The 22,005-nt window shown below is 40.9% G+C and overlaps 4 protein-coding genes across 7 annotated transcripts in view; 2 read left to right on the top strand and 2 right to left on the bottom strand.

Moving 5' to 3' along the window:
- Nucleotides 1-9,015, bottom strand: part of LOC135940366 (signal-induced proliferation-associated 1-like protein 1) — a 34,371-nt gene extending 25,356 nt beyond the window's left edge. Inside the window, exons 1-2 of the mRNA XM_065485215.1 lie at nt 8,679-9,015; nt 7,899-7,937 (exon numbers count right to left, since the gene is read on the bottom strand). The gene's annotated coding sequence lies outside the window, so the exon portion shown is untranslated. The remainder of the gene's footprint in view (nt 1-7,898; nt 7,938-8,678) is intronic.
- A 376-nt stretch (nt 9,016-9,391) lies between these two features.
- Dbp21E2 (putative ATP-dependent RNA helicase Dbp21E2) lies at nt 9,392-12,926 on the top strand. 2 transcript variants are annotated; one of them, XM_065482220.1, is made up of 12 exons: nt 9,392-9,593; nt 9,651-9,782; nt 9,849-9,995; nt 10,053-10,163; nt 10,257-10,451; nt 10,501-10,758; nt 10,811-10,924; nt 10,977-11,134; nt 11,606-11,789; nt 11,840-11,992; nt 12,047-12,193; nt 12,239-12,926. In XM_065482220.1, exons 1-11 carry the CDS (start codon nt 9,495-9,497, stop codon nt 12,170-12,172), a joined length of 1,677 nt encoding a protein of 558 aa, XP_065338292.1. In that variant the 5' UTR covers nt 9,392-9,494; the 3' UTR covers nt 12,173-12,193; nt 12,239-12,926. The 2 variants fall into 2 exon arrangements, with proteins under 2 accessions (XP_065338292.1, XP_065338291.1); XM_065482219.1 differs by lacking the exon at nt 12,239-12,926 and having other exon boundaries at nt 12,047-12,198.
- On the bottom strand, nt 12,165-13,648 carry Ogg1 (8-oxoguanine DNA glycosylase). The gene is made up of 6 exons (XM_065482221.1): nt 13,500-13,648; nt 13,327-13,435; nt 12,932-13,267; nt 12,597-12,874; nt 12,350-12,549; nt 12,165-12,299 (listed from the first exon to the last, which is right to left on the bottom strand). The coding sequence occupies exons 2-6, from the start codon at nt 13,398-13,400 to the stop codon at nt 12,201-12,203; spliced, it is 987 nt and encodes a 328-aa protein (XP_065338293.1). The 5' UTR covers nt 13,401-13,435; nt 13,500-13,648; the 3' UTR covers nt 12,165-12,200.
- A 100-nt stretch (nt 13,649-13,748) lies between these two features.
- On the top strand, nt 13,749-21,920 carry LOC135938537 (snake venom 5'-nucleotidase). 3 transcript variants are annotated; one of them, XM_065482215.1, is made up of 13 exons: nt 13,764-13,898; nt 16,762-16,957; nt 17,620-17,950; nt 18,010-18,158; nt 18,213-18,329; nt 18,381-18,503; nt 18,560-18,725; nt 18,779-19,042; nt 19,098-19,348; nt 19,412-19,539; nt 19,662-19,742; nt 20,291-20,495; nt 20,551-21,920. In XM_065482215.1, the coding sequence occupies exons 2-13, from the start codon at nt 16,832-16,834 to the stop codon at nt 20,653-20,655; spliced, it is 2,046 nt and encodes a 681-aa protein (XP_065338287.1). In that variant the 5' UTR covers nt 13,764-13,898; nt 16,762-16,831; the 3' UTR covers nt 20,656-21,920. The 3 variants fall into 3 exon arrangements, with proteins under 3 accessions (XP_065338290.1, XP_065338287.1, XP_065338288.1); XM_065482218.1 differs by lacking the exon at nt 16,762-16,957 and having other exon boundaries at nt 13,749-13,898; XM_065482216.1 differs by lacking the exon at nt 19,662-19,742.
- The last annotated feature ends 85 nt before the right edge of the window (nt 21,921-22,005 follow it).

The raw sequence follows: 22,005 nt of genomic DNA on the forward strand, positions 1-22,005 counted from the left end.
AAAAAATTCCCCTGCTGTGTTTGAATCTTGAACAACATTGCGCGCGCGGAGAGCATCCTCTCTTTCCTATCTCTCGCCTGCTAATTAAAACGAGATCTTTCGTGTTTCGAGCACATCGACGGCTCGTAATTGCCGCTCTCACGAGGCGCACTCTCGAAACCCGATACGAATTTACGACGCAAAATTCAAGTACCGCCACAGCGCCAGCTGATGCATGGCATTTGAACGACGCTCTAATTGAATACAGCAGTTCACTCTGTTGAGCCCAAAATTCAGAATCCCAAATGAGCGTTGCTGCTGACGGGCGTGATTTGAAATTCAGATTCGACTGCGAGACAATGACCATCCGAATGTTATGGCGCTTTATTTGAGGATGAGAGAAAATTGGAGCTTGTGTGCTAATTATATTCAGCCTTGAGCGATTGTTACACAGCTATTTTGAATATATTCTTTGTAATTCTCGATACGAATTTTGCAAAGCGTACTGACTTCCCCACAAATGGTTAAATTCAAAGTTCCTTTCTTTTGTTAGCTTTTTTCAAAGAGTGAAAATTGCTTTTAACAAAAATAAAAAATGCAGAGGGGAAAATTTAAATTTCGATTTCTTCCTGAGGCTGCTACCGTCTAAACAAGAGGATTTTAATGGGAAAGTGACATAGTATGCTAAAAATTCCCAGGTTGCCGTTTAAATGTTTGAGAAAATCGGTTTGAAAGTTTGCATGCTAAAATTAAGCATTGTCTCCCAACTGTAAAATCACGATTTATTTCACAATTTAGGGAATTTTTCCTCATAATTCATCACACCATTGGATTGATTGCAACGAGACGGATCGAAATGAAGCGAAAAATTCGATAAATTTGGCAAAATCTGAAATTTAACTGTTTTCATTGGTCTTGATTTTAGAGAGAAACATTTGCACTAAATTTCACAAACAATGAACTATATTTGCTAAAGCCAACAATGCACCATTTTCTACTTTATTAACAGCTTCTAAAAAACCCAGAGTGCCTTTATCAAGTGTGAATATGATCTGGAAACTGCAAAGGTGATCGAGCAACAATGGTGCCTGTCGATCTCGACGTAACGCACACAAGGAAGTGCAGAGAGCATTTTTTTCAATGCTAACAAAACGAACGTCGAGTCACGCCGGCAAATCGATCTCGCAACTGCACGCGTTGAAATCGCCAGCCCGCCCGCCCGTCCGCCTTTGTGAGCCAGTTGATGGACCCAAAACATACCGAATAATAAAAGTTATACGTGTACAGTTATGCACGCGCTCCATTGTGCCCTTACTCACATTTCCCCGGCAGATGAAAAGATTTGCCCGAGTATATATAAATAGTGGGTGTTGCTTGCCGCGGCAGCTGCTCCACGAGAGAGCCATATATAAGAGATCATCACCTGGCCCTGGACCAAGGTCCTGAAGCCTGCAGCCGGGCGGTTAGGGAAGCGATAAAAAATCCCTGAGCCGCGATATCCACTTACTTTTAGAGCTTGGTGGGCTCCTTTATTATTGTGTTCATTTGCGCTGAGCATACTTGGGGGGAGAAGACGGATATTTGAGACCGCTCTCAAAAGGAATTATTGCTACTTCAAGGAATGGGTCTGGAATGCAGACATTTAAAAATTCCGATCTCTGAGATTCTCTGCTTATTTCTGGTAAATTGTTTATTTTTGTCAGTTCTCTTATAAGAGTGTTATTGTTTACCTCTTATGGATGCGCGTAAGTGTAAATCACGTTATTTAAAAGAAAAATTCTTTATTATGCTCACTATATATATATATATATATATCTAATTCGAAATTTTTAGTATTTTTTAAACGTGAAATTGATATTTTTTATAGAAATATATCTCAGAGAAATATTTAATTCACAACAAACTTTACCTCGCAGAATTCAGTGAAAATATCTCGGTTTTAGAACGTTATTATTAATTTTTTTAATTAAAATTGTTGCGAAATCATACTTCATTCAAGGAGAGATTAAAAAGGAAACGTGCATAGGAGTGTGAAAAGAACACCAAACAACTTTCAAACACAGCTCCAACATACACAGTTAAAAAAAGAGAATGCCAAAAACAAAGACGTGCTTTACTTGTACTTTTCAATCGAAACGAACAAAGCAGAGCCATAAAGCACATATGGCCGCTCCACGTTCCGCTCTGTTATCTCGACAAATGACATTTACATTTAGCACAGGCACCAAGCGTGCAAAATATCCATACACGCATTGTATGGTAACGCTTTGGCCCGATAAGAGTCGAAATAGGTGGCAGACGGACGGTAATTGAGGGGAAGATCTGCATATTATGCATTTAATGCCGCGGCGTGAAATGAGAGGTCTCAGACATGGTGTGTGCAGAAATAATAGAAACGAGCGTTGCTCACAGGATGAGAAGGGTGAAAGTGTTGCGAGTGCATGCATGTGCGCCGATGTTTATCTCGATGGGTGAGCACCGACAAGGCGAAGGCGCCGCATAATTAATCGCATTACACAATAAGTAGAGCGGCGAGAGAGAAACGCCGTCCGATTAGTGCGTGCTTTATCAATCTCATTGAAATTTGTGCACAGCAATGTGTCCAGAACGAGGAAAGATTGCGTGCGCAGTTTCTCCTTTTAAAATTCTAGGAAGTTGATCGCAGTTTTGGAGTGAACTAAACGCCACTTACTGCCAGCCTTGAAGAAGTAATAATTGAAACAATAATGTCCAAGTGGTGCGCAGTTTGTTGTTGAGTGAGAATTTTTATCTCTGCTTGTATATGTATTCAATGCAAATGCCAGGCGTGCATTTTCCACAGTTTTTGAAATCGTGAAGCGCAACGCACGCTTCAAACATATGGCAGTGCGGGATTCCACTCTTCCACTGGTTTGCCGGCTAGTATACATCCAAGCTGGCCCCGAGGGTGCCGCGTGTTGTTGTTGTCGGCAGGAAGTGTGTGTGTATATGTTGCTGGTCTGGAGGGCCGCAATCGGAAACGCCAAAGGTATCGGATGCTGGCGTGAAAAGCGGCGGAAATGTCGAGGCTCTCACAACTTGCTTTTATGGGAAAACGATATTCAATACGTTTTCGTTTACGAATGCCCCTCCACGTGATCGTCTAGCTCGTTCATTTAGCCTAAATCCATTCAAATCGTTTTCGAGCCCCGGCTGACGCTGGCTGGCAAAAGAGCCTTCTGGGAAAATTCATTAAAGCGGCTTCCGCAGGCAATTATACTGCGCTGATGAGACCCGGCCGCCTGTCAACCCCTTTGTTCATTCAAACCGACGGATCAATCTAGGGCTTTGATTGTTTCCAGCCGCGCAAAGGAATCCATTCAAAAACTGGCTCGATTATTTCGTCGATAAAATTTCGGCGGGCCTGGCCAATTAGGAGATCAAAGGAATGCTCTGAGTCTGAGAGTGCTGTGTGAAAAATGATTATCATCGCCGCAAAGTTGAGCGGAACAACACTGCTTGTGTGGTGTTCCGTCTGCGCGCAAGCTATTTGTGTGCGAGAGCAGAGACTTCTTTTGCAATTTCTATTTTTAGGTCCGAAGCGTGCGAGTTGCCATGTGAATTTGAAACAACAGAGAGTAGTCGCCAATGCGCGGATTTTGGAGCGGCCGTCTCGCACAGTTGGCATTGGAAATAGTTATTTATTTGGTCAAATCTCCTGTATCGTCCGAAAATTTGCCAAAATATCACACAGAATTTAGAAATTCGTGAATGTTGTACAACTTGTTGGAGTACACAAATAATATAAAAGCGTTCTCTCAAACTCCTCTCGCTGTTCTACTTTCCGATTTGAGAAAGGAATTTTGTTTTACAAATTTAGCCCCTGATGACACATGTGTGCGGGAACGAAGTAAAATTTCTTGAGCGAGCAGTAGGTTCAATTTTTCAAATCATGGTCTTGCGGACTCTAGTGGAGCTTGTGATCTCCATTGGCAAAATCCTGTCATTGCCCTTTAACTATAGCCTCTTTTGTGCGATGAAAGCCTCTTCTTTCATTTGGTCACAGGGCGCCCAGAACCAGAACGGCATTTTGCATGTTTGAATAAGCAAATGCGTAATAAACATTCAGCACTTGCTTTTTTTTAACCTCTGCTCAGCAAATTCCGTGGGCTACGAGCTCGCCGGGTCTCATTAACACCGTCGATCTGATAACATGGAGCTTGGGTCATCTTTTCGCCTCCCCGCACGCCAGACATTTGTCCCAAAAGCCGCTGGGAAGGTATCAAAACGAGCAAGTGGCGCCTCCACCCAGCCTGGAGCATTTCAAGTCGCCTAATTAACCCAAAATTTTCTGTAAAGCCGTAACCAGTGTCTCCATGTTTTTTCCAGGAAAGATTATCCATGAATCTTACTCCAAGAAATTACTTTGTAAGATTTCTGAGATTCAGCCAGGGAAAAGATGTTGATTCAGTCCCACCACAGGAAAGGAGACATGTGTGCGCACGCGGGCGAGGAAAACGTCGAGCGAGGGTGAACAAGCACGAGCGAGTAAAAACAACAAAAAGCAGCCACGACGCGAGAGGTTTCACTCACGGGGCTGCGAAAACACTGCTCACGCATGACTCCGCAGCAAATTTCGAGCCCAGCGCGTCGCGACAATGAGGACCGGCCTCTTGAATGCACGCGGAGGGCGTCAAGGGTGGAAATAAAAAACGCGCACGCACCCCGTCGACCCCGGTCTCTTTGTGCTGCAAGATGCGAGGAAGGATGTGGCGGCAGAACAAGGGAGCAGATGTATTTACGCCGCTGGCACAAATAAAGGGAAAGCTCCCAAATGAATGCACACGCAGGAAAATCAAATTAAGAATGAGGATTAAATCGGAAAAAGAGTTCCTGTGACAGCGGGCAGATTAAAGAGGATTGATACTGCAAAAGCCTGGAAAATGTTTGTTTCCGATGCATAAAATTATCCCTTAGGATTCAGTTGAAGCCAAAATTGACCTAAGGAGCACTGCAATTTTTTTTAGTTAAATGGTGAGAACGGTCTCCTTACTAGAAATCTTATTTTATTTCACACGCTTTTGGACAGATCTCGACGAAAGGAATCGAAATCTGCCAAGAAAATGTGGTCAAGCGCCGGAAATTTTAGAGAAAATTTGAATTTTTACTGCGGTAAACAAATTTTTAATCGATCAAATGCATCTAACAATTCAAATAATTTTCAACTGTCGCCTTGTATCAATCCACTTTAAATCGAAACTCCTCCTTGCTTTGCTGGCGAGAAACACTTTGTTATTTTTATTGAAATTCAGCAAGAGCCGCGCCAATTGTCTGTTGGGCCTGCCATATTTATTTCAGTGGTCAAACGAGTCTGTCGCACGAAATTATACAGAAACACACGCGCAGCCAGACGCGAGTAAACTCGGTAAGGAATGAATGTCACGAGCAGCCCATATGCAACTACTGTTGTTGACTGACAACAAACTTTGATTTCAACAGTATCCACATGGTAGAGCGAGACCATTTTGATGCTGCAAACACATATCTTCGAACCTCTTTGTTTCAGCTCTCAAGGTGACCGGCTATTCGCGCGTTTTTTGCTCATTTCGCCTTGATCTTGGAAACTAAATCTCGCTTTATGAAAAGCGCTAGTGGAGAGCAGACGAGAACGATTACATGTTCTTACAGAATACCAAATTTGGCGTTGAAAGCTGATATTGCGTTTGCGTTTAACTGCGACCAAATGTAATAACAAAACAAGAATCGGAAAGTGTCCCAAGAGACGTGCACAACAGCTTTGCGTTTGAGAAATTTCTCAATAGATATATAGGAACTTTTTTCATTAGCATGAAATATCAAGAAGTAGTTTAAATTTTCCAACGAATAAAATACATTTTTTCTCGGTTAAGAAACCTCTCTAAATAACAAAGTTTGCCGGAAAAAAACCTATAAAATTTGTTCAGATCATCAGGGGAAATTTGAAGAAACATGCCTTTTGGCGTTCACGAAAATGATAATATCTCGGGTTCTAATGATGTTACAAAATTTGACTTTGTGCAAAGAGATGCCCATACTGTCTACTACTTTTAAATTAGAACCAAATTTTTTAATTAATTAAATTTGAGAAATTTTTTACTTCACTAATATTTTTTTAATATCTCTAAAAATTATGTTGCCCAAAGTGTATGTTTAAAAATTTCCAGGAAGATAAAACTTGTTCTCTTTTAGAAACAAAGGGTCAAAGGTCCAGAAAGGATGTTTTTGAGTTTGGGTGACAAGTGAATAAATAAAAATTGCTTGATCGGTATATTTTTACCCTCAGAACAGATGAGAAATCTAACCCTGGCGTCAGGGTAACCATCAAGCGATCGATATAATTAAACTCACATAACGTGTATCCACTTTACGCGGGCTCTGCATGGGTTAAATGCAAAAATTTAAAAACTGCATATTATATAATCAAAACTCTCGTGCAAAAACCCCTAAATAAAACCTTTAAAACTGACGTATAATTTATAAATTTAAATTCACGCTAAATCAAATGCAAATTATCCAGCTGACGATAAAATTTAAAAAAATATAATATAAATCAGGCTGTCGAATGCGAGATTCCACATTGAAAGGCGATGAGAAGCGAAGAAGGGCACGCACTCGCGGGAGTCATCTGGCACACGCACGCTTTTTTATAATTTCCATTTAATTGGACCTCCGAAAGCCGAAAGAGAGACGAGGCGCACCACCCATTTTTTAATGTGCGTCCCCTTTTCTGCGTTTGCGGAGCAAAAGTTGTGCGTGAGTGCGAGTTGGTGTAAGCTTGGCCAGAGGAGAAGACAACGCTGCTCAACATTGCGGTGTTTCCTCGCTCAGGGCCACGGAAGATAAGCGAACGGTATTATAATCGAGCGAGAGAGAGAGAGAGAAGAGATGCAGCATCAAAAGCCAGGTCACACTCCTTCTTCTTCTCTTTCTCCACGGCTCGGTCGACGCGTTGTTGTTATTATTGCTATTATTATTATTTGAGCATTGCGTGAGGAGTTTCTGCAGTCAGCCAGCAGTGTATTATTGAACTAGAGGCGACAAACTGTGCTGCCGAGTGCACTTTGTTCCCACACTGCTCTTGAGAATCGGCAGGAAACAATCACGCCTTTCCTTGCACGCAGGGCAGGAACAATAAAATTATTGAAGGCCACTAAGCAAAGTAATTGTTATTTAATTAATTTGTGACCAAATGGCTCTTCCTGAATTTCCTGATTCAGACCAAAAACAATGAGGAAAAAGCATTCTGTCTGAATGAAATCTTGGCTAATTGTTTTATTTTTAAATTTAAGGTTAACTGACGTTGACACGCGGATTAAAATAAAACTGTCTACTCTTGCTTCTCAATGTCTCCAACTTTTTCAAGATTGGTGTGACATTTAAACGAATCAAAAAACCGCTTCCACGCCAAACTGGCTGAGAAGGAATGCGATCAGGACAAAAAAGCGAGAAACACGATCAGAGAGAGAGAGAGTGCCTGCGTGACTCACAGGAGCGGCACGACGCAAAAGGCAATGTAGGGGTGGAAGGGAAAATTACCCTTCTTAAAAAGCCAAACGAGATTGTTTGCAGAGGTAATAATAAAACATTTCGTAATATTACATAAGTTAACGATTTAAAACCTTTTAATGCAACAAGCTTCTATAAATTTGTAACATTGTTTTCGGCTTCTCCTTCATGAATTACTTAAGAAGACAATCCTAGCATTTAAGGTTAGGGGTTGGTTTATGAGTTACCTTCTTGCTTTCTGATAATAATTGGGTCACAGGTATTATTCAATTATTTTAACGCAATAAGAGAGCAATTAATTTCATAATATTATGTTGCTTCATTCAAAATAAAATGTCAAAATAAAAAAAAAAATGGTGTGCACTTATTGGAAACAGCATAATTTAACTGTTGAAAATGAATTAAAGTGTACTTACCACAACATGTCACAAAGCTTCACCACAGGACTGAAGAGCCTAAAATAAATTAAATCGGTATAAGGACTAAGAAAACCAGAACAACTAATAATAATTGTAAAAATTCATAATTAAAATTAAAAAATTATGCGAACAGGATAAAAAGTACCTCGACGCAGCCCCTAAATTCACGCCTATTTCTATAATGATCTAAAGATGAAAATTGTCAAAATTAGGCGTGTCTGCCGTGACCTCCAGGCCAAATATTCGCACCTAATTTACTGATAGAGCAAACCCAATCAATTAAAAAACCTAAATTATCATTAAATTAATGTTATTTGTGTGTGAAGTGACTTAAATCCCTTAAATCAATCACAAGGAAGCGTCTATGTTAACAGGAAATAAATAAATTTTCATTTTTAAAGCTTTTTTCATTGTTCACAACTGCTGAGAAAATTATTTTTTTCTTAAATAGATTTGATCTAGCTTTTTAATTTGTAAAACAACTAATAAAAATATCATACACACAAAATCATAATGTTGGTAATTAAAATTAAACAGGCAGAGCTCCGGACGAATAAAATTAAGATAAAGTTGCCTTGAAAATTGAGCGAAAAAAGTCAAAGCGAGAAAAAACAATCACTGCTGGGCCACACCGGAAGGCAGAGTCACCTTCGCAAAAGTCACACGCAGTCAAAACATGCGATCGCGATCGTGAGGGACGATTTTTGCAGTCTACAGCACGGTGTGTGGCACCTTGTCATTATCTGCCAGATTAAATACGCAAAAAAGTGTCCTTACTCGAATTTCCTCGTTTCGCGGCGAACCTAGTTGGCAACCCCCGCAAGACGGTACACAAATGCGAAGTGAATGGGGTGAGGGATAACGCACTTTTGGGGCAAAACAAAGCACTGATTAGCTGACAATGAGAGACGCTCGCTTCCTCCTGACGCACACCACGCGGCACCGACTAATCCTGACTCTGTGCTCGTCGCTGCTTCACGAACTTATTGTTGCCTGCCTCGTTTTTAAAAGCTCGTCACGTGACCAACCTCACATTTTTGTTTGGATTACGCTTTTCACCTGTAGCGTCATCTTCAGTTTCCAGTCGGCAGACACGTTTCACATTTTTTGGTACCTTTGGCGCGCGTATCACTCATGCTACGGCCCTTCAAGTCTCGCTCAGCATAGCTCGGCATAGCTCTGCCGGTGCAGGTTTATAAATGTTTTGAAATGTTGGCACCAGATGGCACTACGCATGTGCTAAAGAGTGTGGGTGAAAAACACCGGTGAAACAGTTATTTTATCTGACAATGATTTCGGTGACTTTTTCCAAATTATGGTGATTTTTGTTCTTATTTCAAAAATCTAAGGTCAATTTTAACCAGCAGAATGATTCTTTAATCGTGTTACGTCGTGATTCAAATTATAGTACCGATAAGTGTGGTGCCAGTATTAAAAATACCGGTTATTATTAATGAAAGTAAATAAACCGTGATGAAACCATGTGTGTTTGTCCTCAACAAATTCTACTAATTTTTAAAAGTTTCGATCATTGTCTGCGACGCTCAGCAAATTTGAATAATAATCGAAACTATAATATACATATGTAATTATATGGTCATGATGTTGGCATTGAGCTGTCGTAGATTCATACAAAATGCAAGGACCCTTCAAGTGTGGATTTGTGATTACCAAACAACCAGGCCTATGTCTGTATGTGTTCAATTTCCCTAAAATATAAATACAATTCTAATTTTTCTTGGATTTCAGTGGTATGTTCTAAATAATTTGCGAGATTCTTCTTCCATTGCTCCAAGGACAATCCGGAAAACAAAAAAGAGCCCCAAACCACGCAAACAAAAAACGGAAAATAATTTAGCTCATCCTCAGTGGAATACAAAAGTAGGAAAAATTCGAAAAATTAGTATTTTTTTCACTCAAGTGTCACAATTAATATCTATATCTTAGGACTGGTTAATCGAGTGCAAAAGACCTGAATACAATTTCCCAAAGGGTGCCGATGGAAAGGTTGGTGAAGAAACTAAGTTAGCCAGCCATGCTTGGTTTAACCGGCATTCCAATGGTGATTACTTCACAATTCATCCTACAGAAAAGGTCATACAATTTTTCATCCTTAACCCTGCCCAAATGAAACTTTTCATTTTCAAACAGCCAAGTGATGTACAAAGTTTCGTAAGCGAAGGATTCGACAAGCTTGGCCTTCGCCCTGAAATTGTTTCGGCGGTCAATGACGCAGGATTTCAGCACCCCACCCTAGTCCAAGTAATTTAGCATTCATTGTTCAGGGTTATTATTTCTAATAATTATTATTATTTCTAATAATAATCTTATATTTTCTAATAATAAAATTTCCAGTGCAAAAGTGTTCAACCCTTGTTGGCCGGAAGGAACACAGTGATTGCTGCTGAGACTGGATGTGGCAAAACCTTGGCTTACCTTTTACCTGTAATGCAGCAAGTGCTCGAATGGAAGCAACACTTCCCTAACAACATAAACACACCCTTGGCGTTGATACTGACTCCAAACAGAGAATTAGTGCACCAAACATATGTAATATGACCAGTATTAACGCGTATTTAAAAACTAATTCATTCTGAAGGGCGTAGCAAAGCGTCTGGCTGAAAATCTTTCTCTGACTCCGTTCAAGATGACTGGTGGGAAAACTAAAAGGATGATCCAAGCTGCTAAATTTGACCCAATGGATATCTTGATTGCTACTCCGTCGGTTGTCAACAAGCTCACTGCAACTAAAATCTTGGATCTCACTAATGTGCGTCATGTCGTGATGGATGAGGCTGACACGCTGTTGGACGACAGCTTCAACTGGTACATCAAGGCGTTCTTGAGGAAAATCTCAGTAAGAAGTGAATATTACATCTTGGAATTAATTGCAAGTGAGTTTCTTGCAGATTTACTTCCAAAGTGTGCGTAAGCCTGGGAGTGAACCAGAAGGCGCCCAACTCACTTTGGCCAGTGCTACGATGCCTCAGGATGTAGCACCCATTTTGTCTGATTTTCTCGAGGTAACTACCCAAAATTGATTATTTTGATCAGCCCTTGAACCTCATCTTGCAGGAGGACTCTTTTGAAATGGTCGTCACTCCTGGTTTGCACAAGTTAATGCCTCAAGTAAAGCAAACCTTTATGCGAATGGGAAAAATTCACAAAGCGGAACAGTTGCTGAAAACAGTCAAGCAGTTGCAGGCCAGCAAAACTCCCACTTTAATTTTTAGGTATGATCGTGAGCAGGGGTCTCAGCCGCAAGATGTAAGGCGGCGGCTGGCGATTCTGACAATATTTTAAACGTGAAGTTTGATAGTGCTTCACGCTTCAAAGAGCCGCAAGATATTTTTTTCTCCTGCACTTTTTAAAGAACCACTAAAACCACGTGTTTTTATATTCCAATCGATTCCGGAGGGTCAAAATTCGGGGAGTAAACAGTTCTCCCTATCGAAAAATTGTTTGTGAGGTGCGAGCATAGGCGCAAAGCAAATCGCATGTTGCTTTGCACCTTTGCTCTCACGTCGAAATAAATTTATTGATAGAAATAATAATCGACCCCACCTATTTCAACCTTCAGGAATCGATTGGATCATACGAAAATGTGGCTTCTATGGCTAGCGGCTGCCCACGTGACCCAAAACTTAGCGAGGCTAGCTGAGTTTTCTGAAATAATTATTTTGATTGATTGGTCACGTTTTTAGTAACAAGACGGCGACAAGCAGATTCATCACGCTCTTTCTGAAGGAACACAACGTAGACGCACCTTGTTTCTTTGCTGATATGCGTGCTGAATTCAGACAAGAAACTTTTAACAAGTTTCAATCTGGACAGTCTACTTTTCTGTCGACAACAGATATTGCCTCCAGAGGACTAGATACGTTAAAGGTGACAATCTCAGTTTCTTGTTGTACTTTGAATAACATGTAATGTCGCAGGCGCAAGTTATTCTGAACTACGACTTCCCTGTGTACATGGCCGACTACCTCCATAGATGTGGCAGAGTTGGCAGAATCGGAAGTGACGTCGATGGAAGAGTCATCAGTTTCGTAAACGGCCCAGCGGAAATTAAAAACGTTCAAGCTATTGAGGTTGGAAGTACCAACGTGTGAATTAATACAATTTTTAACTCTTCCTCAACGCAGAGATCAACACGGACTAAGGAGCCTTTGCCAAATGTCAACGGTAACATCAAAAAGCTGATTCAAAGATTTGAAGATGCAATGGATGAAAAGGAGATCAATGAAGAAATTAGACGGATGGCTTATTAAAATAACTATTATTTATAAAAGGTTAATGCTATTTCTTTGCTTTTCGCTTCACAGCCTTTTTCTTAGGAGATGGACCGTTAGTAGCTTTTGTCTCTTGGAACATCTTCAGGTCAGCGCAGAAAAGAACCTAAAAGAAAGCGTTCAAGTGAAGGAAAGTGGTTGTTAGGTTCAATTTACAGTGTGGGCCCAGCCTGCTAGTGGTCCATAAAGCTTTTGAAAGTGGCCAGTGATTTCATCGTACACTTTGCCTGTCACGGTCTTGTTCTTCTTCAAGTGAGGCAGGTACCAGTTGGCGGCAATTTGAAACACGTGCGTGTCAACCGGAACAGCTTGGAGGTGGCCAAGCGACATCAGGCAAATGCAGTCTGCAACCTTGAATGGGAGTCGATAAAAAAATTAAATTCTCGCGCCTGAAAATACCTTAGACCAATTCCTGGCAGAGTGATCAGTTCTTGCTTCGCTTCAGGGTAGTCCATCTTGGTCAGGCTAAAAAGCCACTCCTCACCGCCGTTGGCAACAATCTTTTCAGCGGATTTTTGAATGAATGGTGCTCGATAGCCGAATCCATTTGCTCGAAGCTTGCTCTCGACGCCTGGCTGAGCCAAGCGTTCAACTTTAGGGAAACTGTAATAATCTTGGCCTTCAACTTGGCATATTTTGTCGCCGTAAAACTTGCATAGATTTTCAACCATGCTGCTGATTCTGGAAATAAATTATTTTAATAAATGGACTCATCATTCGTTTTTAAAAAAAACTTGCCTGCTGATGTTATTGTTGGATGAACAGATGAAAGAGAAAACGTTTTCCCTTGGATGCTGCTTCAATATTCTCACACCCTTGAAATTTTCATTCCCAACAACCTTCTTGAAATGCTCGTCATTCTTGGCCCACAACTTGTACAAGGGGTCCAGCGCGACATCCAACCGGAGGTACTCGATCAGTTTCTTCGACAATTGCACTTCATCAGGAGCTTGCTCTTTCACTCCTCCATGCACCCTAAATTCCAACTGGTCCTCGATGGCAGGGCTCCATCTGATTTGCCACACCAAGTCATCAATTACGCCAATAAATGTTCCTGGCTCACATTCTTTCCACCTGGAAAAAAATGATTTGTTACATAATTTCCTACAAATTGTTGCATAAATTAAAACTACCTGAAGCACTGCCCTCCGCTTAGGACAAGTTTTAAATTTAAATCGGCTTTCCTGCAAACTGTTTTGAGCCACATCGAGATTTATGAGGCTCTGAAGCGGGTTTTTTTGACTGAAACATCGAAGAGTGACACGCTTAAATATAAGCCGGCCTAAATAACTATTGGTTGGCTCACAATTGCGTTCGCGTGTTGAACAAAACTTGTCCAAAAAGCAAAAGTAAAAGCTGTCAAGGTCTCAGACACGAAGAACTGAGCGCAGCTTGTACACCAACACACGCGTCGTGTTTTGTTCTTTGTTCAATGAACAGATGTTTTTCCCGCCACTCGTCGATCGGCGAATGGTGAAAAACGGCGCCCGGGGAAAGGGCCAATGAGGGAGGGGTTGACCTCTTGACATTCACATCATCTGTTTCACTCCCACCCCTGGCAGTCCTTTAAAGGGAACACTGCAGTGCGGAACTCGGCTTGGTGTGTGCGAGCCTCTCTTGTATTCAGACCGAATGCTGGAGAGATGATCGCTTTCGGTTATTCATTCGAGTCGGCTAGCAGCTCCGCCTGAATTCGCGCAAGTCGGTAAGCCGCCAAGAATTTCGGACCGCAGGGCCTCTTTCGCAAAAATTCTCGCTTGCCCAATTGACCCAATTATTGGTCCTCCCCGTGCCAGGGATCGCGAGAGGACTCTATTCCTATTTGTCACTGACCTAGCCAACGCTTTGTCCGAGAACAATATTATTTATTTCTTTCTTTTTTCTTTTTAACTGTCACCCCGACCTCGCGTCTGTCTTTTTATGTGTCTTCGATCTCAAGAGCCTTTTGTGCTGTGCGAAACCCTTTGTCTGTGTGGCGTTTTTAGTTGACAGTTCTCGTGCCGTTTGACATTTGTGCTTTCAGGGTGTCTTAGTTACATGTGATTGTTCGTTTGTGTTCTTGATTTCGTTTTAATGATTTTCATGAATTATTGTAATTTATTATGCAATCAATGCCGAACCCATGACATTTGGATTGGGCCTCATCCTCGTCATGGATATAGTTTTGAACTTGGACTCCTTCCTTTTTGCGTCACACAACTATTACAATCAATTTCGCTGTCCAAACACAGCGCTCCCTTGGGCCGCCGACGATAAGCCGCAGCAGCAGCGGCTATTATCCCCCCTTGTCCAATTTTGGCGACCACTTTTCGCAAGGTCAATACCAATCTTATCATAGCAAAAAGGAAATTCGTAGAACTGCGTAACATGTTTCCATTTCCTCCTCACCTTTGATTTCTTTGCCTAAACACAAGCGTACAAAACCGCAGTGTTCCGTGAACTTATTTTTTTCTTTAATCTCGGTCAGAGAGATAATAATGAATGTGCATTGTATCATAAAACGTTTTTTAGTGCATTCAAAAAGTGATAAGCTCGAATGTACCAAAGTGGAATTCAATGAAACCCATTTATAACTGTTTAATACTAAAAAACGGATAAAATGCATTTAAAAATTTACTTTATTGGAACATAAAAGTGCTTGAACGATTTAGGTTGAGTGTTTCTTCGGGCCCAAAAGATGTGTGTCAAGGAAAATGCATTTGCTCTGGAGAGTTGTGGATAACGAAGTTTGGTGCTTAACCGCGATCGAAACAGCTTTTTCCACAGACTTGTTCGATTCAATTATTAGTGAGGTCATTTTATTTTAATAAATTGCCTATTACTGTGCTAAATGCCAAGTCTATGATCTCTGATTAAGTTTTCTGCACACTTCCTGACAGTAAACAATCGCAAATCAAGATAGTTTTGATAAAATCATGTTCCTGGGCTTGGTGTTTCCGCTTTAATCCAAGACTTATTTTGTTATCAGCAATGATTTGCATTCGTTGGCAACGATAACAATTTAATTATATCAAGTGCCTTATTGATTTTATTAGAGTGTTTCGGGAAAAACCAATTTTTTGGTTTATCTGCAATTTCTGCCTTTTTGAAATTTCTTCTCAAAATAAAGTAGAGCTTTTGCAGGCCAACAATTAAGTTCAATTTCATTTAGTTTATTGTTTGTGAGATTTAGCTCTAAAATCAGGACCGAGGACCAGTGAATTTTTCGAAAAATTGAATGATTTTACGCTTGATTTCAATTTGTCCCGTCGCGGATGAATTTTGAAGAAATTGTGGAATAAATCGTGATTTTACAAATGTTGCTCGCCGCTTGCTAACTTTTGAGCCGGATTTCTCAAAAATTTAAACGGCAACCTGGGAAATTTTTAGTCTTTTCCACAGTTTTATTTGAATTCAACGTAAAAAGTATTTTTTTTTTACAAATTTTCTGTAAAGTTTAACTTTGATTACGTCAATTACTCCACGATCGAGAAACGAGAAACTTGCACATTGTTGTAATAGGTCAATTAAAAAAACTGCTGCCTCATTTCAGTAAAAATAAAATGAGATAAGTTTCTGATACATTATTATAATGATCACGATGAGATCAAACATCAGCGCAGATGCCAAAAGGAACAAAAGAAACGTGATAAACAAGGCGCACAAGAGCAAAGTATAAGAGTGCATTCTCCTAACAACTATTGTGCAAATCCTGTTTGAACGCACTTATCGACGACTTTCGCATCCTCTTGCAAAACATCGACGATTCATGCAGTTTGTCTCATTAGAAAACACCGCGTTTGAATGACGAGATTTGCACGTGCGAATCAAACAACCGCACCGTTGCGAGAAAGCCATTGGAAAAAAACTGAAATTGGCGGCGACCGTGACCTGCCTAGTAAGCAATCGCGCCTGGATGAACTAAAATCAAAAGCAAGAAGTGTGCGCCATTCAATCGCTGTACAACATCAAACAAGCAGCGCGCGTACAAACACAGTCTGTTCTACTTAATTGAACGTTACACGCGCGCGCGTTTTTTATTATTTTATATACAGCTGCGATGCAAATTTACGATATGTGCGAGAAAGCTCGCTGATTTGTTTGAATATCAAACAATCTACATTATTCTGTTTACTGACCTCAAGCGCTTAACAATACAAGTTTTTTCTTCTCGTGATTCGTGCCCTTTTGCTCTACTAGATAAACTTTCACGCGTAAGTAAAACAATTCTGTGTGGAGGATTTGGACACTGTTTAATTTCGTCACATTCTAAACTTTTTGTTACATTTTCTTTATTTTTGCTCTACTTATATTTAATAATCACACACCTAACTGCTATTCTGACTCAAGTAGTTTTCCTAAATTTAGATCAGCTTCCCGTAATCTGGCAAACACTCGTATGAATATATGATGGTGCGGTAAAATTAGGCTCTTCTTGCATCATTTGAGATATCAGGTGTCCCGAAATCACTCGGCGACACAAATACCTACATGATATTCCATGAATGAACTTTTTCCCGTCCACTCGTCACTTTCTCTCATTACTGCTGACTAACCCATAACCCACTGATTGCTCTCGGCCGATCAAGAATGGCGATTTAAGTCCGGCGGCGGCTGCCGGAGGATCGAACGAATGTGCATGCGCCCGCCTCACTAACAATGGCCGGTTTCGCTGCTCAAGCGGCCCTCAGGTCGAAATGGACCGACCTGGTCGATACCTCGGCGTTTGAGGTGCCCGAGGAGGTGACCACCGGCGTCAAGAGTGTTGTGGGCTGGCTCAAACAGGTTAACCTGAAAAATCTTTTCCTGCATCTCATGCACCTGTGTTCTTGCTGTATGCTGTTTGCTTTTACAGGCTTTCCAGTCGCAAGGAATGGTTTATAGTGCACTGCATTATTTGGAAATAATTACTGCACAGAATTTTGATTGGTGTTTTTATTAATTATAGGTTTTTTAATTTCATTCTTATTTTTATGGTTTATTTTCAGTTTATTGCTCAGCCAGAAAATGCTTCTATTTTCACAATTGCAATTATCTTAAAAAGATTCGAAATAATCTGAGCTTAAGCAAGTTGAAAGAGCTTTTTGAAACGCTGGTTAGGGTTTCAGTTTTATCAAAAAGAGCCAAAACTGTGAGGAAAGTGTTTAGAGTGCACAGGTTAGTAACTTCCTTTGGCTGGCGATTAAAAAAGAGAGGTCAAAATAATGCTGATAAATGGAGATAAAAAAAGCTCGGGCCATTAAAGGAAGCCCCTTTTTCCTATAAAATGTTGTCTCGTTTAGTTTTACATCACGTTGCTGTAGTGTAACACTATAATTATAATTTATTGTTAGACCGCTGTAACCGTAGGATTAAAAAATCGTAAAGAGAAAAATGTACATTGTTGATCTTTTAAATATTCATCCAGAATTTTCTTTGTAATTAACTCGATATTTTCTCTGCTGTAGGCAACTCACGAAGTGCGTCAGGCAGGCCTGCGTACCCTGACCAACTTTTCCGACATCCACACCATGGGTTCCAACGCACCAGTTTCCTCCATCACCATCCTGCACTTCAACGACGTTTACAACGTCGAGCCGGCAGACCAGGAGCCGGTTGGTGGCGCCGCTCGGTTCGTCAGCGCCATACAGTCTTTCGAACACCTCAACCCGCTTATCTTGTTCAGCGGTGATGCAATCGCCCCCAGCATGCTCAGCACCTTCACCAAGGGCGAGCAGATGATTCCCGTTTTAAACGAGTGCAACGTCCACTGCGCAGTCTTCGGCAACCACGAATTCGGTTATTCCCTCCCTATAACGAAAATAATATTAAATAATCTGTCTTTATTAATTCCACAGATTTTGGTTTGGATGTGCTGCTTGACTGGGCTGCCAGAACGAATTTCCCGTGGCTGATGAGCAATGTAATTGACAACGAAACCGGCCGGCCCTTAGCTGATGGGAAAATCACCCACGTTGTCCAGTGGGGAGGGCACAAAATTGGCTTGGTACGCAGTTCATCTGATGATTTGAGCATGCCCTTAACACCCTCTGGATTTTAGATTGGGTTGGTCGAAAGAGAGTGGTTGGACACACTTGCCAGCATAAACACTGATGAGGTCACCTTCATCGACTTTGTGGAAGCAGGCACAAAGTTGGCTCAGCAGCTGAAACAAGAGGTTGAACGATTCGAATTTAAAATTATGCAAAATAATTCAAATGTAATGCAGGGTTGTGAGTATGTGATTGCTCTCACTCACATGAGGACGCCCAACGACATTCTGCTCATGGAAGGTGTATCTGAGATTGATCTTTTCCTTGGAGGCCATGACCACGATTATGACGTTCAAATGGTGCGACACAATTATTATGCTGGCTAGTTCAAACACAGTCCTGTCCTCTCTGATAGGTGGATGGACGTTATTTGGTCAAAAGTGGAACAGATTTCCGCCAAATGTCCAAAATTACATTGACATTTACCGGCAAGAAAGTGGAAGTGAATGTAGAAGAAATTAATATAACTTCAAAGTACCCAGAACATGAGATGCTGAAACAAGAACTCATGAAGTACCAAGGTATTAGTTTCAATAAAAATACGTGACTGTTTAATCCACTCTACTCTTTGCAGACATAATTTCTGAGAAAATGGACGAAGTGTTAGGCACATTTGCCGTTCCTCTTGACGGTCGTTTCGCAAGCATCCGAACGTCCGAGACCAATTTGGGCAACTGGGTGTGCGACGTCATACTGGCAGCTACAGGCGCCGACTTTGTCCTTCTAAACTCAGGCACCCTTCGGTCAGACAGGCAGCACCCTGCTGGAGAGTTCACCCTGAAAGACTTGATGAACGTGCTGCCCATGATGGACAGCCTCACCGTGCTGTCAGTCACTGGTAATCATTCAACAAAAAAAAATATTTCATCTTGATTGCCGCATTTTCTCCTCAGGTTCGCAGGTATTGAAAATGCTGGAGAACAGTGTGTCGCAGTACCCTCGGTTGGAGGGCCGATTTCCTCAAGTGTCTGGAATTTCTTTTGGGTTTGACCCGAACGCACCAGCGGGCCAGAGAGTCGACCCTCAGTTCGTGAGGATTGGCGACGAGTACCTTGGTCTCGAACAAAGATACAAACTGGCCACTAAGAAGTACGTTGCTTTAGGCAAGGATGGCTACGACATACTGCGCGAATCAAAGATTTTGGTGCGTGCCGAGTTTTAATTATTATTTTTTTATTTTGCGTTCAATTACACCATGTCATTTCAGGTGGATGCAGAGAACTGCACTGAGCTGAGAACGGCGATTCAGAACCACTTTCAAGCCATCAAAATGAGGCAGGGCTGTACAAAGCGCCACACTAAGCATCGTCAAAGTTTGGTTACAATTTCCAGAAGGTATGCCTTTGGCTGTACCCTTACTTTGACTGTTTTAGCAACGCTTTTTTCTTCTCTGTTGCACTCTTTGCTGCGCCCTGATTTTAACCTTTTGTGCATGGTGTGCTTTTTTATCCACACAGCGACCTAATCCCCATCAGCGGTGATGCGAAAGCTCACGAAAAATCCTGGACTGACTCACTGCCCGTCTCTTCTGGGTTTAAGTAATTTTTATTTTCCTTAATACCGTGATAGCTCCTCGAAACTAGCTTTAAAGAGGATTGATACTGCAAAATCCTGGAAATTCGTTATTGCCCTTGGGATTCAGTCGAAGCCAAAATTGACCATAAAAGTTGCAGTGTAATTTTTAGTTAACATGCTTTTCAAATGGTGAGGACTGTTTCCCTACTTGAAATCCCATTTTATTTCACAACATAGAGTTAGCCTAAAAGGTTTCATGCGCTGTTGGACAGATTTCAACAAGAGGAATCAAAATCTGCCAAGAAAATGTAGAAATTTTGAATTTTTAGTGTTGCAAGGTCCTCTTTTGATAAGAACAAAATTGCTAATTGCATCCAACAATTCAAATATTTGTTAATTTTAGCCCTTTATCAATCCACTTTAAAGATCTAGCTTGTAGTACGTTTGATTTTGCTGAGCCTGTGCTAACGTTTTTCTACTTAGTTGCAACTTGCTTCATTTTTCTGTAGATAGTTGCAAAAAATAACGCAATTTACACATTTGACATTGTTTGATACACGTGTGGAAATAGGCACAGTCTTGTGAAAATGCTTGAAACGCCAGAGAACAGTGACGCACCGCCGCCCCTGCGTCGCTCAAGCACCATCGACTTGGAAGGGGGCCCGCCGCCCCTGCGCAACAAACTCACTCGCAGGGCAAGCATTGACGACTTAGAGCAGGAAACATGCGAACTGTGTCCCAAGGTGGAGGGCAGGATTGTCCAACTGACGCCAGAGGTAAAGCTCAACTCACAAAAGCGTTAGACGAAACTGACGTAATGTGAAATTCCAGACGCGCCGAGAGCTAGCTTTGGAAAGGCAACGAATTGAGGCTGACTCAGTGATTCCTGAGGCCGATGAGTCTGTTTCTCCTAGAGGAAGTTTCGACAAGTCATAAGCAAACAAGAGGAAAGCGATATTTTTTATTCGAGATTGAGGGTGTAGGTGCGTGATTGCTTTGAAGGAAGGCCTACGCTGTTTATAAATAATTACTAACGTCATGTTCATGAGCACTATACTCAAACTTGAACACACCAAAAATCTTTGTTGATGTGAAATATCGATGTAGTCGTTAGAACGCTGTCAAATTCATTCCCCCATTGAGTGAGGAGGTGACTAATTGAAACAAAAGTATTACTCGGATGTGATATCTCCATCTCGATTGTAATGTGGCAAATGGTTCCACTCAAATATCCAAATATTGTAAGTGTTATTGCTTTGTTTGTTTGTTTTCCGACAGTTTAGTGATGCCGACAAGAAGCAAGCCTGTTTGAGTAGTGGAAATTAAAATGTTTTCACTGATAGTTATGCAGTGCAATACTTGATTTGTAAAGACCCACAAACTTAATTGTCAGCCACGTCCCTGTACAAATCAACAAATGATAATAACTAAATTTAAAAGCTATACCCATTCACAATAAAAGGATCAATGCTAGCTGCTTCAATGTAGGTGGGTGCTCTGCATTCGCGTGCTCTTATCGCAAAGGAATCTGGAAATATTTTGCACAAATTTTAATAAATTTTGACGCACCCCCCGTAATGTTAGGACTGCCGCTTGATAAATAAGCTGAGAATCACATTAAAGTAAGTACGTATGCGACTAGAAAGCGAGTATTTTGAAATGTTATAATTAAAACAAAAAGTATTGGAGACGCGGTTGGTTTGTATTTTTCCAAAGAGTGTATATTTAATGCTTTTTTACATTTTTCTTTTGAGGCTATATTTTTACGAATGTTTTGTTGTGACTTACATTGTTCATTGTGTCAACGAAAAAAATGGATCTACGATCACTTTGCAACCTTTGATCTACTCTCATCTGTGTAACGACCTTAACTAATTGTGTTCATTGCACTTCCAAAATTCAAAAGCACTTTTGATCCATTTAACTGTACATTTTTAAAAACGACGCAATCGGTACAAAGACGAAAACAAAGTATTCTTAGCAAACCAAATTATATACTTATTTAAACCTTACATATTTTGAAGAGTTTCCTTTTATTGCGCCCGATTAATCTCAGCATGGCTGTTCTATGAGTATAGTTTCTTATATTATACATTGTATCTCCACATTTTATCGAATTTATATATTTTTCTGAGCTGGTCTCGACTTTCTCCTTGCGTTACAGGAAAATAAAGTTTTAAATGATTTGAATAAGCCCACGACTCTTTTGATCGTTTCATTTCCTCTCATCCAAATTGCTCGAAATTTCTGATCCCTAAAAATGCGTGCGTCGCTGCACTCGCTCGG

This window comes from Cloeon dipterum, chromosome 3 (genome assembly GCF_949628265.1).
Source record: "Cloeon dipterum chromosome 3, ieCloDipt1.1, whole genome shotgun sequence".
Classification (NCBI taxonomy): Eukaryota; Metazoa; Arthropoda; class Insecta; order Ephemeroptera; family Baetidae; genus Cloeon; species Cloeon dipterum.

What these genes read in the sequence shown, in the direction of transcription:
- Dbp21E2 (XM_065482220.1), top strand. Translation starts at nt 9,495, where the DNA reads ATGGTCATGATGTTGGCATTGAGCTGTCGTAGATTCATACAAAATGCA. An exon ending in AGCACCCCACCCTAGTCCAA is followed by an intron (nt 10,164 to 10,256) that starts GTAATTTAGCAT and finishes TAAAATTTCCAG; the next exon opens with TGCAAAAGTGTTCAACCCTT. An exon ending in CGTTCTTGAGGAAAATCTCA is followed by an intron (nt 10,759 to 10,810) that starts GTAAGAAGTGAA and finishes AGTTTCTTGCAG; the next exon opens with ATTTACTTCCAAAGTGTGCG.
- Ogg1 (XM_065482221.1), bottom strand. Translation starts at nt 13,400, where the DNA reads ATGTGGCTCAAAACAGTTTGCAGGAAAGCCGATTTAAATTTAAAACTT. An exon ending in TCCAACAATAACATCAGCAG is followed by an intron (nt 12,875 to 12,931) that starts GCAAGTTTTTTT and finishes ATTTATTTCCAG; the next exon opens with AATCAGCAGCATGGTTGAAA. An exon ending in CACTCTGCCAGGAATTGGTC is followed by an intron (nt 12,550 to 12,596) that starts TAAGGTATTTTC and finishes ATCGACTCCCAT; the next exon opens with TCAAGGTTGCAGACTGCATT.
- LOC135938537 (XM_065482215.1), top strand. Translation starts at nt 16,832, where the DNA reads ATGGCCGGTTTCGCTGCTCAAGCGGCCCTCAGGTCGAAATGGACCGAC. An exon ending in CTTCGGCAACCACGAATTCG is followed by an intron (nt 17,951 to 18,009) that starts GTTATTCCCTCC and finishes TTAATTCCACAG; the next exon opens with ATTTTGGTTTGGATGTGCTG. An exon ending in CCCGTCTCTTCTGGGTTTAA is followed by an intron (nt 19,743 to 20,290) that starts GTAATTTTTATT and finishes GTGTGGAAATAG; the next exon opens with GCACAGTCTTGTGAAAATGC.